The following is a 20282-nucleotide window of genomic DNA, read 5'->3' on the forward strand; positions in this document are numbered from 1 at the left end:
TTGAATTTTATTCTCCTGACAGTATGACCAGGCAGTAGATGTTGAACAAATGGTCTTTTAAGCCTTTTTTAAAGGCACATTCAATGAAGACTGTTTTGAATTTGTCACTGTTACCTGGATTCTCGTAGCTGACTGTAGAGTACCCAGACCCTATTTAACAAATGATCACCTGTCACTGTTTAAATGACATTCTTTCAAGGTCAGTGATTATTGTGTTCACAAGGAAAACAGCTGCTATCTTGGATAAGGTTATCTGAACAATATGGCTATTATGATACAAAATGCCTAAATTACTTTTTGATGACAGAATAGAGAGAATTTGGGTTGAATAGCATGAATAAAGACATGAGTTCAATCTTCTATAGGGCTTCCATTCAGTCCCTTAGGCCAGTTGTCTCATAATCAGATGAAAGAAGTCATTTCCCCAAAGGGTTACCAGTTTTAGGAGGGGCTTTAGGGGCATTAAGAAGGCCTGCTATCCAAAATAAAACTTCCCATTAATTGGCCAAAGTTTTTTTTTTTTTCTTTTTTTTTGAGACGGAGTCTCGCTCTGTCTCCCAGGCTGGAGTGCAATGGCTCGATTTCGGCTCACTGCAAGCTCCGCCTCCCGGGTTCACGCCATTCTCCTGCCTCAGCCTCCCGAGTAGCTGGGACTACAGGCTTCCGCCACCACGCCCGGCTAATTTTTTGTATTTTTTTTTTTAGTACAGACAGGGTTTCACCGTGTTAGCCAGAATGGTCTCGATCTCCTGACCTCGTGATTCACCCGTCTCAGCCTCCCAAAGTGCTGGGATTACAGGCGTGAGCCACCGCGCCCGGCAATTGGCCAAAGTTTTAACCCAGGCTTTCTTTTACTTAAGGCTTTGATTCCCAATGAACTCACACCCTGAAGCAGATAATATTGCAATTCTTTGTTTACAGACTATTTCAGATCCTTTCTCCAGAACTACAGATAGGGAGAGGAAGGAGAAAATATGAAGATACCGGTTTTCTGAGGAGAGTTAAGATAAGTACTATTTAGGGGGTTGGGGGTAGATAGAAGTGAAGCAGGGAAGACTCAAGTTCACCAATTTCATACTATCTTCTGGATTAAAATGTTTTACCATTCATTTCCAAAATGACAGAATGGTGAATATGAATTAATATACAGCCACCATTACTACAGGATGATTCATAAGACATGGCTGCTAATTGTGTATATTATGTAGGAGCAGCACAAAGACAGAGGACAAATATAGCAAAAAGGTCTTGGATAAAGATGCAAACAAGAAAACACGAATACTGATAGCTTTTTGGAAATGTTGAGCCTTATAAACACTGGTAGCTCAGAAATGTGAAGAATGATCCCATATTCCTGTAATGTGAATGAGGTTGAATACCAGGTGTTGCCAGGTGTGATCATTAATAGGAAGATGGGATAGTCAGTTGTCCTACTTCTAATCTGTATCACTGGGCCGGAAATACTCTCAGGACAATAATACACGTTATAAACATAACATTTTAAATTTGAGAAAGCCCTCTGACATCCATTGTTACATTCAATTTTCATACCAAATTCATGCAGTAGATCCTGAGTTTCACTTAGGGGCATACTCAGAGAGTTTGACTTGACACTAAATGGTAGAGTTAGTGTTTTAGCACCAAGACTGGTCGTTATACCGCCACAGAACTCAGAGTCACCTCACAGGATCACATCACACCAGAAGAGTCTTCTTCAGGGATTCAATTACCCATTATTATCAGCATTATTTCATATATGTAAAAGACTGTCATGCAAGTGATCCCTCTTGTCATAGGGTATTATTTCTGGCTTTTGTCACTTAAGCAATAAATTTCATTTTCTCTTTGGGATAATTCTGCTTCATAATACCAGCTCCAACGACAAAAAACTCCCAAGAAACTCTTCATTTCATATTGGAAAGAAAGGAAAACTGAGAATCAGTGATTCACACCAGCCTCAAAACTTCAGGAGTAGCTTCTCGTTTCCCCAGCAGCCTCCCTTTTCCAGTGAAGAATGGCAGCCTCTCTGTAGGCATGGTCTTTCTTTCATCTATGATCCCTCTCTCCATTGATGAGCTACTGGGTAAAGTCCTAAGGAATGTGAAGCAGAAGGGTAGAGACTTCTGCGGGGGCCAGATCATTAGATTCAATTTTATGGCTGATAGAGGCCGATTTCAACATATTAGAAGTGATCAGTCTGGGTGCAGTGTGGCTCAAGCCTGTAATCCCAGCCCAGCACTTTGGGAGGCAAAGGTGTGCAGATCACAAGGTCAGGAGTTTCAGACCAGCCTGGCTAACATGGCAAAACTCCGTCTCTACTAAAAACACAAAAATTAGCCAGGTGTGGTGGCGGGCGTATGTAATCCCAGCTACTCGGGAGGCTGAGGCAGGAGAATTGCTTGAACCCAGGAGGTGGAGGCTGCAGTGAGCCAAGATCATGCCACTGCACTCCAGCCTGGGCGACAAAAGCAAGACTCCATCTCAAAACAAACAAACAAACAAACAAACAAACAAACAAACAAACAAACAGAAGTGATCAGTGGGGCCAGCACAGAAGAGTTGGCAGAATGAACTTTCACTCATTAAACCAACATTTACTGGAGATACAAATGTAAGAGATTTTGAACCTCAAGAATCTTTTCCATAACCAAATCAATACAAAGCAAGTGGAAAGTTATATGAGAGGACAAGGAAGGACAGCTGTTTGGGCCTAACTGGTCAGGAAAGATATAATAGCAGTGACATTTTAATCAGGCCTTGAGAACTGAGTAAAGCGAAGGTCATGGAAACATACTAATCAATGAAGAATTTCGGGCATGCTGCTGGTGTCCAATCTCCTACATGGATACAGGTAACAGAAGAACTGAGATTGGGGCCTTTTGGCCCAGGTCAAGATTAGAGAGATAAGCTGGATATTTAACAACAGATTCAAGACTTCCCGTTCACCCAACAAGAGTCTGGATTTGCAGCTTAATTTGTGAATTCAACAAATACTTACTGGGTATTTTAAGTGGTAGACTTGGCCAGTGGTTTTTTTCGGCTTTAATAAAATTTACAGTCAAAACACTGCAGGTGTTTTGGTCTTATTTAGGTGACAAAGACTTAAGATCCTTTCCATTCTGAGAAAAATTCTCTAATTTCTAAATTCCCTGACCACTTTTTAAATTTTGCAATTAATGGTAGCAATCATAGCAGCTTTCAGAAAACTGTCCCAACTGCCTGTGGCAATACAAATTCTGTAGCAGGCTTCTGGACAACACAAATAGCAGTGACAGTTTTAAATCCCTAGGCCTACATTAAAAACAATTCTCTTCCCCCCCGCCACAAAGAAACACAGCTGAAGGTTGAATAGTTTTAGCAACTCTTGACTGGGAGAAAAATAAGAGGTTGGGGTGTTTACACCACAAATTTTTCTACCACCATTTGTTTGCAGTATAAGTCAGGACAAGTTGTTTGGAGACATGGCTAAGAATTTACAACCAATGTTAACATTGTAAACAATTAATGAGCATATGGCAGATCTTGTTCTCCTCAGTCTCCCACATTCAACACAGGACTTTTAGTATTCAAGGGGTACTCAGAAAATGTCTATTGAATAACATAATACACAAACTTAAGAGTCTGATTTTTAAAAAATAGCATATTGCCCAAGGTAAGTGACTTTCTTTTATTTTACAGTTTTCAAAATTAAGAATGTTTTTGCTTACTTGAAGTCTATTTGTATTCATTAGTACATTTCAACAACTTGGAAATGAAAGATGTGAAGATCATTTGATAAATAAGAAAAAATTGCATATAACGTTAATTTTTAAAACATGAGGTTATTTCACAATGCTAAACTAGCTTTTAGAACTTCATAATAAAGATATACTTGATGACCAATTAATAGAAAAGTACCCTTTTATTGAGAGGTAAGACAAGTATATTTACAATATTCAATTGTTAGATAATATAATCTGACAGTGAGACTTTTTAAAGCAGCAGTATTTCAGGAATTACAATTTATAAGGGGAAAAGAAAAACATTCCAAATATGTTTCTGTTACAGAAAATACACTGGAACAATGACAGAAACACTTAAGGCTATGTAGTATTAGACCTTTTCCTCCATCTCTATAAAGTACATTTTTGTTACAGACAGAAGGCTGATTTTGGAAAGAAAGAAACAATAGGATGTATAGTGCTTTCCATCAGAAGACTAGTATGTTTAAAAATAGTCTCATCAAGGGTTCTGAATAAGAAATATAAGTGTTGCCAGGCAGTCCCAAACTCACATTTGATATTAACTGCAGGCTCAATTAAAACTGAAAACTGCTCCAGCCTCTCAATCTTACTAAGGACTGGGAGATTATCAAACCCTTTCAAGTCTACTAATGCTTTTGAATTAAGATTGTTGAAAAAAGGAATCTCTGTTACAGTGCAAAGAACATTTTGATAGAAATTCATGTCTACAAAGGAGTTAAATACAGATGTTCCTTACATTAGCAGATACTATCCTTGCTCTAAAAAGGTAGCATTATCAAGACATTGTAAATAATATGGGTCGAAAATATGTGTAACAGAGTTCTACAGGGCACCTTATATAAGTCAATCCTCAAAGTATGTATTTGACACTCTCCAAGTGAGGATATTACTTTTTTGAAGAACATTAGACACAACAGTAGGCTCTTATTATTCCATTAACTATTGAGGTAGGAGTCTCCATTTGTCATTACCGCATTTTCACAGACATATCGTAAGTCAAATCCAAGTACCAAAAATGTCAGTAATCCTCAAGACTAAAGCATTCCACTATACACCAAAGTCTTTCCTTATTTAGATGAGCAAGACTGGGAGTTCTCTGTGTATCAAGAGATTTAACTACAAATAAAATAAGCTGTCATCTATTTTTGTAGACATGTTTGTAAATAAATACCACACATTTCAATTATACTTTTATGCATTAAAAAGCTTTGCAACTGTTAAAAAAAGGAAACAGTGCAATCAGTGGTAAAACAAATAGTACTATCGCTGTTGAAATGTTTCCCTACATTTATCACTAAAGCTGTCACATCTTGTAAAACTAAAGAAAACAGCTATTTCCTACTGTCTAATAATCAGTAATGGTAGAAAAAAGAACACTTTTTTTTTAGTGTCATGTTCTTAAGAAACTATAGCCAGTTTAATTACAGTGAAATAACTTTAGCATGTGAACTCATGTATTTTCTAATTAACTCGAGTGATCATATGAAGGATATGTCATGCTTAAAAGGAAAAAGCTGAAAATAAGGGAAAACTCAGATTAAATGAAAAGCCCTTTAAAAATAGCCATAAGTTTAACCTTTTAACATGTTAATGTCTTAAAGTAAACATTACCAAAAGTTATTTTAAGTTATGAAAAACAAAATAATAAGCCACTGCTAAAATTAAAAAAAAAAAGAAAGAAAAATTACATCACGACATGGAAAAAATCCATTTGGTTTGCATCATTTAGTATCTCCAACAAGACTATTCAATGAGACAAGCTACAAAATAAACTACTTCATTCACGGTCAAGAATGCTTTTTTGTTAAATACTGACATGTAATGAATGCTATAAACAGATACTTAGGAGGGCAGACTCCCAAGAAGTGTGAGAATTTCTGGAGTATATTGTTGACCAAACTTAGTCAGTTATAATTTGGGAAGTAAAATTAGTAAAGAATGACCTTTGAATATTCCAACAAAGAATATCTAGTTCAGATTTTCACCTGGCTTTGAAATATTAAGATTCAGAAGAACCACAAAAGTTTTATTTTAACCATGTTTACAAAAAAAAAAGTAATCCAAAAATGGGGTTTCCTTGGTTTTAATACATTAAAATGACATAATCCAATCGAATTCATGCATCACTTTCAGAGATACAGTGCAACTGGAAATATTTTGCCATTGCAGTGGACATTTCTAAAAGCAAATGCCTATGGATGCTCCTGAGCTTTCAAAAGAAAAAGAAAAGAAACAGGCACCACAGTTCTCTAAGGATGGCTGAGTTTCGCACATTGTGGAAAAACAATACAAATAGCCTTCAAGAGTTTCATAAGCATCATAACATGGATTTCATCTCTCTCAGTTTGCTTGCTGACTTCTTAGTTCACTTGAGTAGAAGCCTGTTTTCATTGCTTCTTTGCTATTTTGCTGCTGGTACTTTGTAGGCTATACGTTTTGAACTCCTGTAAAGAACATTACAAGCTATTTCATGTAATTTAATTTTGTGCTGAATATTCTTCAAATGACTTTATAAATAACACAATATTTTAAATGAGTCTTCAAATTCACTTGTTGTTATACCATATTGTTGCTTTCTCCAACTTTATCTACAAACTGTAAGGAGAAGAAAAACAGACAATTAAAGAAAGTCCAGAATGTTATAAAACATTATGTCAATATTTAAAATGTTGATTTAAAAAACCCAGCCTTACAAGAAGAGTTGTGGAAATTTAAGGTATGACTGACAATGGCTAATCCAGTACTACTCACCATCATCTTCTGATACATAAATGTGTATAACATTTTTTTTTTCTAAAAGTTGTTCTTTGCATGACATGTTATACATATGAGTTCAAGGGTGCAACATGAAAAATGCAACACAATGAATAAAGAAATTGTATAAGATGAAGATAACACTGCTAGCTTAACAAAAAATAAAAAATAGAAACATAAAAAAACTGAAATGTCAGCCATTCATGCATTAATGAACCCAATAAGATATTTCAACTGACCATTACTGTGGATCTCTTCGGGGCCTATGTAGTCTTTGAACAAACAGATTTAACTCCATTAAGTTCAATAGTTAACAACAGTTATTGACTAAAAATACTTTAAATGTGTATTCTGAACTTTGGATTGAAAGTGGTAATGACATTAAAGATAGATTTAATGATGTAAGCATAAATTTATAATTATTGAATATAAATTTTAACACACATTACTGTAAGTGGTTATTTACTTTCGTTACTCCACCCCAAACATAAAGCAGTTGGGTTTTTTTTTTTAACATTCCAGATGGTGATGTAAAGACTGATATTGTATATAACTGGTAGAGACATTAAAAGTTATATAACCCAGGTGGTTATACTATCAAATTCTAGCAATCACCTGATCATTTATTTTATTTCACAATTCACATTTTTACATAAACACTTATGATGAATGATAAGAAACATATTCTATTGTATTGGGTGTCCATTTATGCAAATTCTTGAGAATCCTTAAATTAAGGGCACAAATAATGATTATGACTCTGTAACTAGAAGTTTCAGTACATTCAAAAGCCATTTTAGGTATAAGTAACATTCACTACTGTATGCATTTGCAGATTAATGCAAATGAAATCAGAGTATACCCCTATAAGCCTACATTCCAACGTTTTGTTATATTATCACAAACAGGTGACTGGCAACTGAAACTAAAAGTTGCTCTCGAAGAATATATGGATTTATTAGAATTTTAAGGTAAATTTAAGTGGAGAGAAAGCACAACAATCTCTCCCCAAAGGTAATTTGAAATATTTAGATTGTCTTGGCTGTAAGGTTCTGACCCTAAAATTACCCTAGGGATGGAAATAGGATTAGGCTTATAGTGGTACTTATTTTTCCATAGGTAAGCCATTCTTTAGCTCTTTGAGAATTCAATAAATGCTATGAACTTTCTCTCTCGAAACATCTATAAAAATCTGTGAACAACTTTAGAAAGTTGATTAACTTCCCTGAACCTAGTTGGAACTTGTGGTCTTTGAAGCTACTTTATCCTACTTATTTAGGACAGAGTTGGACCTATGAAACCAATCCAAAGAAGGATATGAACACTTCTGATATGGGTCGGACCTAGAGCCAAAAGGATTGTAGCCAACTCAGCTGAATTCTAGATCACCTAGATTCTTTTAGAAATTAAGGATTTTGTTTAGTTTTGAAACTGAGGAGGTAGGCTAAGAAACAGTCATCTAGTGTTGTCTTGAAATTCAGCAAGTTCCCTAAGGTCAACAAAATGCCATCCTTCACTCACTTGCTTAGCAGAAAATATTTTGCGTTTCCATTATATGCCAGATACTATGCTAGTCACTGGGGATAGAACAATGACTAAAATACAATCTGTCTCTGCCCTCAAGGACTGTAGTTTTCCATGGAAGTGCCTCCCTTTCTCCTTTCCTTTCTTTTTTCCTTTTTGTTCGAGACAAAGTTTTGCTCTATTGCCCAGGCTAGAGTGTGGTGGTGTGATCATAGCTTATTGCAGCCTTGATCTCCTGGTTCAAGCAATCCTTCCACCTTGGCCTCCCAAAGTGCTGGAATTACAGGAGTGAACCATGTATGGCCTGAAGGCTTTTTTTTTTTTTTGACAATTAAATGAGAGGTAAGGCTGCGCGTAGCGGCTCACACCTATAATCCCAGCACTTTGGGAGGCTGAGATGGGGGATTGCTTGAGCCCAAGAGTTTGAGAACAGTCTGGGCAACATAGTGAGACCCTGTCTCTAAGAAAAAACAAAAACAAACAAAGAAAAAAACAGAGGTAAATGCTGTAATAAAGTTGTGCACAGGAATGTTATGGCAGCACACCCCGAACCAGCCACAGGGAGTCAGGAAAGATTTTCCTAAGGTGGCAAAAAACAAGCTGAATTCTGAATGGCCTTCTAAGGCTCCACCAAAAGATGTTACTACCTTCAAGGTAGCAGTTTAGTATGAAACATTTGTGGAATGAATATTGAATAAAAGAAAGAAACTCTATTTGTTAATTTTGAAAATGTTCTCTTTAACCTTTGTCTGATTTGATTCCTTTTATTTTATCAAGATGGAAACCAAGGCACACACTGGAAAACAAATTTGACAAGCTTGTTCAAACTGTAAACAGAGCTGGCAACAGACTCTTACCATCTGAATCCCAGTATAATACTGCTTTATTCAACTCTTTTTTTTTTTTTTGAGACAGGGTCTTACTCTGTCACCCACCCAGGCTGAAGTGCAGTGGCACAATCATGGGTCACTGCAGCCTTGACCTCCTAGGCCCAAGCCAATCTTCCCACCTCAGTCTCTCGAGTAGCTGGGACTACAGGCACATACCATCACACCCAGCTAATTTTTGTATTTTTAGGGGTAGAGATGGGGTTTCGCCATGTTGCCCAGGCTGGTCTTGAACTCCTAGGCTCAAGCAATTCACCCACCTCAGCCTCCCAAAGTGCAGGGTGTCAGCCTGCACACCCAGCCTTATTTAACTGTCTTAATCTAGGCTACTTGGTGATACAGTCTGAGAAAGAAAATATTTGCAGGAAATAATGGTTTCCTTTTTACATTATTGCTACTAAAATTAGAGATTATATAAAAGTTAAATAAAAAATGCCCTGAACTCTCATAAAGGTAGCATAGCATATCAAATCTGAGTAACATTAAAAAAGAGAATATGGATCCAGAAATGGATATAGTAAAACAAAATTTCACGTTTTATAGGTTTAGCAATATTCATTTTTTGGTCTTCATGGTACTCATGATCTGTGTGAGGTAACTATATCATAATACAAAACTCATTAGTTAACCATGTTTCAATTACTCAAATTTCTAGAAGTAAAAAGCATAAAATACGTATTCCGTTGGCTTAAAATATATATTGCTAAATACATAATTACTTACTGATCTAATTCCAGGTAAATTTAGGAGGGATCCAAGGACTGGCACTCTTCTAATAAAGCCAACGACAACAGGAAAGAAGCCCCTGGGAGAGGGAAAAAAGGTTCTTAATATTTACATTTTCTATTTTCAAAATAATTGCTAACCAAGGAAAAAGAAAGTATCCTGTTAAAATTCTGAACAATTGAGGGACTTCAAACTTAGAAATAACTACAAATTTAATTAAAAATTTTGTGATTGTTGGTAAAAATGTGAGAAATACATGAGGCCTCGCTATAATTTAGATGATGAGTTAGCTCAACTGCTGAAGATTTCTCCAACTATGAGTTGTGTGGGGTGAAACTGATCAAAAGAAAGGGGCTGTTGAGACCATATGTGTAGAACCATGAAAATAATAATAGCTATCATTTACTAAATAAGTACTAAGGGTCAAAACATTTAGTTAACACTAAGAGACTACCTGCCAGATACTGATCTGTCTCATTCTTTCTTGGTAGAAATACAAGTCTACAGAAGTTACACAGCTTCTAACCAGTTTAAAATTAACAGTAGATCAGTTAAGCTACCTTAGTATAGGCAGAGAATGAAATAGTTTATTTTAAAAATGCAAAGAAAGTCAACTTTTCCTGGGTGTTAAAATATGAACTGTGATATTGTGAAATATATATTCGGTCTTTGACCTCATTTTCTGGCTTACAACTCCTAAAAGACTTAGAGTCCCTACAAGGTGATGTCTTTTTGTATACTAATGAGTTATTAATGGGTGACAGCCCCTAGGTAGCTTCAGTATGGGGGCTGGTCACCAGAAAGACCAAGGCAAGGTTAGAGGGCTGGAAATTGGAGCCCTACCTCCTAACCTCCACGAAGGGGAGAGGGGCTGAAGGTGAAGCTGATCACCAATGGCCAATAATTTAATCAATCATGCCTAGTAATGAAGCCTCCATAAAAACCCAAAAGGACAGTGTTCAGGGAGCTTCCGGATAGCTGAACACAAGGAGGTTCTCAGAGGATGGTGGGTTGGGGAGGGTTGGGGGGATCTGCGACCCTTTCCCCTTTCCTTGTCTTACGCATCTCTTTATTTGTGTTCTTTGTAATACCTTTATAATAAACTAGTAAACATCAGTGTTTCTTTGAGTTCTGTGAGCCTCTCTAGTAAATTAGATCCAAACAGGGGATCGTGGGAACCCCAATTTAGAGCTGGTCAGTCAGAAGCATAGGTAAAACAACCTGTGGCTTGTGGCTGGCATCGCTGGGAGTAGAGGACAGTTGTGGGACTGAGCCCTCAACCTGTGTGATCTGGAGCTATCTCCATGCAGACAGTGTCAGAACTACATTGGGAGGACACTCAGCTGTTGTCTGTTGTAGACAACTAATTGTTTGATTGCTGTATGGGGAAAACCCCCCACACATTTGGTCACAGCAGTCTTCTGTGTTGATTGTGGTAAGACGAGTACAGAAAAAAAGCTGTTTTCTTCACAGAGTTAGATAGGGATTTGAAAATACTACAATGAATAGAATTCAGAAATTAAGCAATAAGATTCTGTTATGAATCTGCAGAAGTCAAAATAAAGAATTAAACAGAAAGTAGAATTTTTTAAGTTAGACAAGTATTTACGTTGATGGTATATGTGTGTGTTTCAAAGAAAATCACAATTATTTTCTAGTAGTAATGAATTCAAAAGATCACTTTTATTTTAAGTATTGTTTTAAAACATAAAAATGTGTGATTTCAAATGCCATTATTTAGGATTACAAATATCTAGAAAAACAATGCCAAAGACCCTTGGCACTAAATCTCCAGCTCAGAATATCTCAGAACACAACAAAACCCAAGAACTAAAACTAGTATTTATACCACAAAGCTCTCTAAACCATGAAACCTATGTATTACTCCAAGCTTGTCAATGATACTAAGACTTCCCATTTTTTATTCATCTCAAAGATCAGCTTTGGCTTTTAACCTTCATTACTAAAATTCCTACATAATTAAGAGAGCCAATGATTTTCTTAGTTCTTAAGATGCTTAAGTTTTCTGCTGCAAGATACATCTGCCGACACAAACTCCTCTTCTCTACTCTCTTCTCTCTTAGCCACTATGAGCTTTACTCCTAGTTCTTCTCGCACTTCTTTTCCTCGTTTCTTCCAGTGTTTTCTTCTTTTTCTCTGCCTACCCTAAAATGTCAAGAGTACCCCAAGATTGCAATCTTATCACTCTATACTCTGTACTGTATTAACAGCCTCTTGACTGGCTCCCCTGACTTCAGTTTTTCTCTTTAATACCTACTTTATCCTGGTAGCAGAACAACCTCCCTAAAACATCTGCCCTGTATATCACCTCTGGCTTAAAAATACCTGTGCTTCAGTACCCCAACCTTCTCCAAACACTGCTCCCCCAGCCCAAATTTGGTTACAGGTTAAGATATACTTTTCTTAACAAGTCATCAAAGGAAGTTTGCAACCTGGCTCCAGACTTCATTTTCAGTTTCATTACCAACCATCTCCTTGAACTGATCATATGCTCCTGTTCTATAGGAGTATTCATTCTTTTCAGAACAAGCTGTGTATTTTCATGGCCCTGTCTGTTCCTTCTGTTAACTGTCGTTCCCTTTCTCATTTATAGGATAAATTCTTACCCATTCTTCAAAGCCCAGTTTATCAGTTAACATTTCTTACTTCTCCCTGAATTTACTAATTATTTAATCATGCTCCTACAATATTCTGCATATACATTTATAATGGCATTATGACTATATCCTACTGGTATTTTTAGAGTCTACTTCCCATAATAGAAATGAGAGATTTTCTAAAGCAGATGTGGTACTTATTTTTATGTCTCCTGTGGGTAATACAGTGCCTGGCAGATAGAAGACAAAGGATATGCATTGTTGGAATAAATAATTAAGCCCAACCCTACTTAAAGGTATTTTCTTTTTTTTTTTTTTTTTTTGAGACGGAGTCTCGCTCTATTGCCCAGGCTAGAGTGCAATGGTGTGACTGGCTCATTACAACTTCCACCTCCCAGGTTCAAGCAATTTTCCTGCCTCAGCCTCCCGAGTGCTGGGATTATAGGCACGCACACCACAGCTGGCTAATTTTTGTATTTTTAGTAGAGATAGGGTTTTGCCATGTTGGCCAGGCTGGTCTTGAACTCCTGACCTCAGGTGATCCACCTGCCTTGGCCTCCCAAAGTGCTGGGATTACAGGGGTGAGCTACCGCACCCGGCCAAAGTTATTTTCACATAGATAGATACACATCCTATTGCTTACCTGCTAATTGACATTTACAAAATATTACCTGATCAACATCTCCCACAGTAGTGTATTTGGTAAACAATCTTCTAACATGTATATGTGCTAAATAAATTTGGATCAAGTAGTAGCAACTACGAAGTATAAGATTCTACACACTAAAATGCTGGCTTGATCTATCTACCTACCTACCTACCTACCTACCTACCTGGCACCAACCACTATTTAGTTGATACAAATATCAAACATAAAGATGGTGCCTTAAAATGCCAATAAAATGAACTTTATTGTGCTGACAATACAATATAATTTATACCATTACTTAGGCAATCATTTACATTTGATAAACATTTTTATAGTTGCTTCATCTAAAACTATAATAAAAGATTCAACTTAAATAAAATTAAGGAAATGATTATCATCTTACTCCAAGTGCTGTAAATATCTGAGTTTCTGTACTAACTATCTGACGCACTGGTTTACTGAAAGAGACAATAATATACCTTACCTGAACAAGAGAAAAAATCCATAAATTTCGAAGATCATGCCTATCAAAGGCCAACCAATAAGGACTACAAATACACCACCCAGAAAAAATCCTGTAGCTTTCATTTTATGTTTTTGGAAGAAGAATCTGAATGTTCTTTCTAAACCAATTACAAAAGCCAAGCCGGCTACAAATAAAACCTAAAAGAGAAAAAAAATACAACACGGAAAAGGTAATTAAACACACTGCATAAATTTTAAAAGTAAAGTCAAAGCTAAATATAAAAAAAGTAGCACATTTGTTTGGCTTTTAATGTAGGCAACTGGCCAGACAGAACTGTAATGTACAACCAAGAAGCAGAACCAAGGAGGGGGTTATGCATGTTAAAGTTGTAGTTTTGTTCCACTTGTCTCATTCCTCTTCTATCTTGATTAAATGGAGAAAAAGAGAAACAAAGAAAGATTAGACGTTACCAAGGGGCATCTGTGTCTGCAGTAGTTTTCCTAGTTTTAGCTGGATGAGGAAGGCTTAGTCAAGCAGATGAGTTGGCAAGGCATAAAGAGGAAAGCTGCCCATAAATATGTCACCCAAGGGTATTCCTCTTGGTTCTGAAATATTCATCATAGGCTACAGGAGTTTCTATGGATGGGAGAAATATTGACATGGCTAAGTTGATAGCAGAAGAAACAACGTGAAGCCAAGAAGATTCTAGTTTTATAAATTCTAGAATATCTGGTGGCAGCAGAAATAAAAATACAACCATGTGTTTTCAAATATTTTGAATGTATTCTGTGGACAAGAAATGGTGATGTATTAAGAGCTTGCTTTCCCCAGGTTTTCTTTCCAAATACTTGCCCTCTCCATTAACATTCTTTAGTGAAAACTATTTCACACAAATATATATTAAGCCTAATGGTTAAGCTTCATATTCTAGGATACCAATGCTATTATCATTTATTAAGACATCAATTTTGAACAATTTTGCTATCCTTTATCTTTTTCCATTTCCAATTAAAAGCCCAAATATATGTGTGTGTGTGTGCGTGTGTGTGTGTGTGTGTATACAGTGTCTTCACTGCCTTAGAAGCGTTATTATTTATTTCCGGATCATAACCTCCACACATGAATAGCATAGTACACATTCCAAATAAACAACATAGATCCCTTTCTAAGCAAGTCAACCATTAACATAGAGATATATTTTTTAAAAGGTTAAAAAAAATCTATCTTATGCAGCTGAATCAAATGCAAAGTCTTGGATGTTTAAAGTAAAAATACTTTAGCGAATTTATCAAGACATGAGACTACCAAGTCATCTATTTTGAACTCCTATTTAGAGGCAGCCTTCATTTAATGTATTGTAAATCTCATGACAAACACTTAACAGAGTAGTTATGGAATTAGAAAACCTCATTAAGTGTTTACCTTTTATTTAAACAGAAAGCTGACAGGTTTCATTCCTGATGGAAATAGAGAATGTAACAGGAATTACTTATGAGTAATAGTGAATTATTTTCCCCAAATTTAATAGCAGGTAATAATTCATTTGTAGGTAAAAATTTCCTTATAAATTTAGTTAAAATATGTATTTAAAAACTCACATTTCCAATAGCCAGTAGTGCTTTGTCAAAAAAGAGAATCATTCCAAAGAACAGGAAAAACACTCCAAATCCTGTTAATCCCATTCCAATTTCTGCAATATAAGTTATATGGTTAAGGGCAGAGAAAAATTAAACTCACATTAACATCCCTGTAAACTAAGAAAACTTTCCAGTTTTCCTTTCACAGATATAAGAAAACAGGTACTCAACACTGCAGGTTAACTTCATAATGACATTTATTTAGCTCTATAACAAATTAATTATCAGCAAATTATTTCAAAATTTAAAACATGAATGAAAATTTCTAATCCTTATATGGGAGATAGCATTTCTCAGACATAGCTGTAATAAAAAAAGATAAATCAGGATTCTAAACCTTTGGTTTTGTATATATATAATTTGTTTTTTTCCCCCTAAGAAGCTCTCTCACATAAGACATAAATGTATAGGTTTCCTTTAATTACTTATCTCCTTTCACATTCTATAATTATTATTTATATGCACAATATCTACAGTTCCTTCTTACTCTCCTTAAAATTAATTCCTTCTTTATTCCATTAGAAATGTTACGGTAGGTCAGTACAATATCCTTTAGTCAATTATACACTGCTTGTCACAATGGCAACAAGAAATATTTTGAAAATCACGGTAGCAGTCTTCTCAAAATCAAATTTTCACAAGGTCAGGCGTCACTTTTAATTTCTTGATTACTTATTATGGACTTATCTACACATTTACCCAAACTACAAATCCACTTACATATTTGGTTTAGAGTCCTAAAATCACCTCTCCAAAGTTTCAAAGAATCCTGTTTTACCTAATATTAATATTCTAGGTTTTTAGTGTTTCATTAAAAAACAAAGAATTGTTGATCAACTGCCAGATGCAAGGAACTGTTCCAGGTACTGAATATATAGTGGTAGACGAGGTGCAAACTTTAAAGTCTATGTTTATCTTGCATATAAAATTAATACTTATATTGACTGTGCATTCCCTAGGTCTTATGTTTTAATATGAAAATCTCACATCTAACGTGACAGATGTACTCTTCTATTAATGTTATAAAGTGCAATTCACTAAGTTACCTCCTTGATCATTTTAGTTTTGATTTTAGAAAACAGTCACTAATCCATAGTTTAGCTAGAAGCACAATCTGCATACAGATGAGTCAGAGTAGAAGCCATTGTATTTTTAGAAGCACAATTTAAAATACCCTATCACTGATTTCTGATCTACTGCTTAACTTTTTTGCCTCAGCTCCAGAAAGCTAAAATCTAGGTCACAGCTACTTTGAAAAATCTTAAGTCAGATAAAATGTTCCGATAATTTGAAAACTTGTATCAATTTTAGCTTTTTCTACATTCCCCACCTGCTCAATTTCCTGATAACTAGTGTCTTCCATTCCAGACATCTTTTGTTCTCAAAGTTAGTCTAAAATAATTCAGGTACCTGGTCTATTAATACACCAGTAAAGTGCATTCAACACACATTCCTATGAAAATTTGAGGTTGATACTTTCATGATCAAATGCCTTAAGAGCATTTACCAAATTAGCTGTTTGGATAGTGGACATAATTTCATAGGTGAAAATATGGACAAAAGAGCGAGTAAAATTCCATTAAATAACTATTTAGTAGTTAGGATTAAACATCGGCAGCTTTGTTAGTTGAATATGACTAATTTCTATCTTTTCACAAGCAACCTTGATGATGACATAAACGTTGTGAGACATTTTTAGAAAGGAAAGTATATGGAAAGACACCTACTATGTACTGAGAATTTACCAGGAATTAGGCCTTATGAAGTGCTTCACATACCTTATAAAACTTAATACGTCCAGTGCTACTAGAATGCAGGTATAATTACATCTTTTCAAAGATGGAGGAAAATGAAGTGTAGAGAGTTGACTTCACTTGCCCAAAGCCACACTTCTAATGAAGCATTTGAACCAAGGTCTTTTGAATCCAAAGCTCATGTGCTTAACCATTAATGCCATAGTTCTTCCCAAAGAATGTTTAGTTTTTAGGTTAAAGGTGTTTGGTTACATGAAACTTAAGGACACAAGTATACTGAATGTCTGGAGGGCACGTCTTTTAGGGGATTCAAGTTTAATATTAGCTTGTTATCTAACATAGCCAAGTAGAACTATTAAAAATTAACTGCAGTGAAAAAGGACAATCTCTGAGTATGGTTTACCATGTCATGAAGTGTTTATACAAAAATTTTATAATTTCTTTAACAAAATTGTGAGGTGAAAAGTAGCACTAGTCCTATGGTTCATATGTGCAACCGTGGACCTAGAGGTATTAAGTTAATTTGTTCTTGATCACAGAAGCAGCAAAAATGTGTGTGTGGGTGCTGGTGGTATGCAGGCAGGTACAACAGTCTGTGGAGTCAGCATTCAACCAGTCTTTTCACTCCACAGACAATGGTCCTACAACTACAACATGGGAACCAAAATATTCCACTACTTTATCCAGTACAGTCCAGCAGGAGACATTGCCCAAAACATCTTTGCCACAACTGGCACTGGCAATGACATTGCCAAGTAGCTCCTGATCCACACCGGTCAAAAGTCTCAAATTGGCCTCATGCCTTTTTCTCACCTCCAGGATCCCCCTTTTCCCTATCCTTATGCATTCATAAGCCCTCTGGCTATCAAAAGCCCTGCACAGAGCTGCCTTCTTCCCACCAGAATCATTTCCAGTAAAACTTATCTTCCTTCATTCCTCCCACGTTTAAAAAACTACCCACAAGTTTAAAAAAATATAAAAACAATTTAGTAAAACGAATCTGTCTAACATAAGGAGCATACTGTGGAAATTTTATAAGGAAAGACATGCATTACCTAATGGCAAACACTGTTAGCATTTTGATATCTTATTCACAATTTTTTAAAAGCAGCATTGTCTTTCTTACTATGCCCTTTGAAAAACAGAAGTCAAGAAAGAATTCAATTGAACATTAACTGTACTGGAGAACGCAATTATCACACTAGACTTTTAGACAATGTGATGAAATGAAGATTCAGAGGCAGCATGCCCCTCCTCTGTCCCTCTGAATAAGTCTTGCCTTTTTTTGGGGCCGGGTGGGAAGGCGATGAGGAAAGTCCTAGAATCCCTTAAAATAATCATGAATTTCCATTTATTCTACTCTGATCGGTGCTTGGTCACTCTCTCTAAAAACCAAAATCCCAGAATAATCCTGACAAATCACTTGAATGATGGCCAATCCCTACAGTTAAACACACTCACACATAAACACAATTTGAAATCCAAAATGCATTTGTTTCACTAATCGTTTCATGTTCCAATCCACTGTTTCACCTAAACATGTGACAAGTGAACAGCAAAGAGAAGTTTCACTGCTCTCACAAAATTTAATGAAGTGAGGCGAATGCTTCTCAGGGAGAATGCCCACAGTCCAACGCCACCCTCTTGTTTTTGCAAGGATGTAAAGCAGGCACTCATTACTATATTGTCTTCAAAAATATAATTTCTATGCACAGGTTATTCTCCGATCTCAAATAAAGTTTATATCAAGTCTTCTTAGGTGATAGTGGGGTACAGTGCAAAAGGTTTCTGAGCCAGCACACCTAGGATCAAGTTTTGTTTCTGTCACTTTTTTTATGACCATGCACTGAATTTCTTTTGTGCCTCATTTAACTTATGAAAGGGGCATGCTTCCGTTTGCCTTACAGGGGTCTTGTAATAATTATGCATAATGATTCACATGAAAGCACATGGTAAACTGAAACAAAGTACCTTTATGTAATTGCCAGTAATTATTATTACACCAGATTCCTACCCGCTTAAGACTATATTTTTATTTTCTTTGATCAGAATTGGCCAGGTCAATGGACCAAAGTGGGTGGCAACCTTGGGGCAGGTGGCCCCAAGGAGCAGCCGCAGTCCAGCCTGAGGAGGGAAGATAGCCTGATTGGGGGGTGGCAGTGTGTGTAGGAGGCCTTAGAAGCTCTGTGAAGTTGGTCTGCCATGACTTGAATTTACACATGAAGACTCCACTTTAAAATAGGGCATTTTAAATAAACTTCTATTTTTTACTTCAATACACTGTTTAAGTCTTAAAATCTTGAAAATCTCAGTTAACTGGAATGAAATGAAAGGCGTGGCAGATAAAGCAAAGTGAGACAAAAAGAGACTCTTACTACCATCAAAAGATGAGACATAGAGCTTGGGCAGACATAAATACAAAAATTATTAATATTAACAAAAAGCAGCAGGAAAGTGGAAATATTATAATGAAAGAAAAGGAAACCGATATCAATGCTAGCTTTAGAGATGAAATAGGCCTGGAGAACTCTGTGGCAGGCAGAGAGTGATGCTAAAATAACAAAACAAGCCACAAAGCACAAAATACAATACCAACGAAATACATCCTTTAATAGAACACAAAGTGGCTTTTCTCTACTGCTTGAAACTTTAGCAGGTAGAAAAGTGAGAATGTTTCAAGAGATTTCTAAAAGGTTGCTTACAGTACTGGCAAAAAGCGAATATTCAGAACGCCACATTTAAGCCTAAGCACATTTTCAAAAAGAGCCTACTGTAGGTGACATTTAAAACACCGCCTCCCAAATAACCAGCCAGCCAGGGACTTGTAGAGGACCCGAAGTGTGTCATGCGCATAAACGATCCCGAGAGTGGGCCGTGGGCACCACGCAAACTTTCTTTTGTGGCGAGCCCCTAGAACAAAGCGCCTATCTCACTGGGGATGAGGAGATCATCGCGACCCTGGAATGAGACAGACTCGGCTAAAGCTCCCCTCCCCAGCTACGGCGTCCCACCCTGCCCCACAGACTCTTCTTCCAGGTCAGGTCCGCCACTGCAAGTCTACCCCGGCATCCCCAAGGCATCCCCTTAGGGTCCCAGCAGCCCTAGCTCTGTCTCGCAGGCCGCCGCCCCCAACCCGGAGCTTCATTCATTGACCCGGTGGAGGGGCAAGACCCAGCGGGGTGATGGGTGTGTACGGCTCGAGGCGGGGACCCCGGAGCAGGTGCTTACTCTGCGTGTCCGTTAAGGAGATCATGGCTGCAGTGTTGGGGACAGCGGCGACAGCACCTCGGAAAGCCCAGGGTGGGAAGCTGAGTCGGGAGAAATGAAGCCGGGAAACAGCCCAGGCGAGAGCCGCCACGTCTTCCGGAAACACGCAGCCACCCTCACTGCCGCTTTAAGACCGCTTCCTATTGGCGAAACCTGCTTCCAATCTCAACCAATAAATCGTAATGTTGTTCGGTGACGCTCATGGTGACCACACCCCTTGACCAATTAGAGAAGGGTGTTATTTGTGATTGGCTGAA

The 20282-nt window shown here is 36.9% G+C and overlaps 1 protein-coding gene across 1 annotated transcript; it reads right to left on the reverse strand.

Annotated features, from left to right (window-relative positions):
• Nucleotides 1-3882: 3882 nt before the first annotated feature.
• On the reverse strand, nucleotides 3883-20165 carry GOLT1B (golgi transport 1B). Its single transcript, XM_017888615.1, has 5 exons — nucleotides 19987-20165; nucleotides 14966-15057; nucleotides 13386-13564; nucleotides 9632-9713; nucleotides 3883-6338 (listed from the first exon to the last, which is right to left on the reverse strand). Exons 1-5 carry the CDS (start codon nucleotides 20009-20011, stop codon nucleotides 6300-6302), a joined length of 417 nt encoding a protein of 138 aa, XP_017744104.1. The 5' UTR covers nucleotides 20012-20165; the 3' UTR covers nucleotides 3883-6299.
• Between the last annotated feature and the right edge of the window lie 117 nt (nucleotides 20166-20282).

Source organism: Rhinopithecus bieti, unplaced genomic scaffold (assembly GCF_001698545.2).
Source record: "Rhinopithecus bieti isolate Rb0 unplaced genomic scaffold, ASM169854v2 scaffold_15769, whole genome shotgun sequence".
NCBI classification, from domain to species: domain Eukaryota; kingdom Metazoa; phylum Chordata; class Mammalia; order Primates; family Cercopithecidae; genus Rhinopithecus; species Rhinopithecus bieti.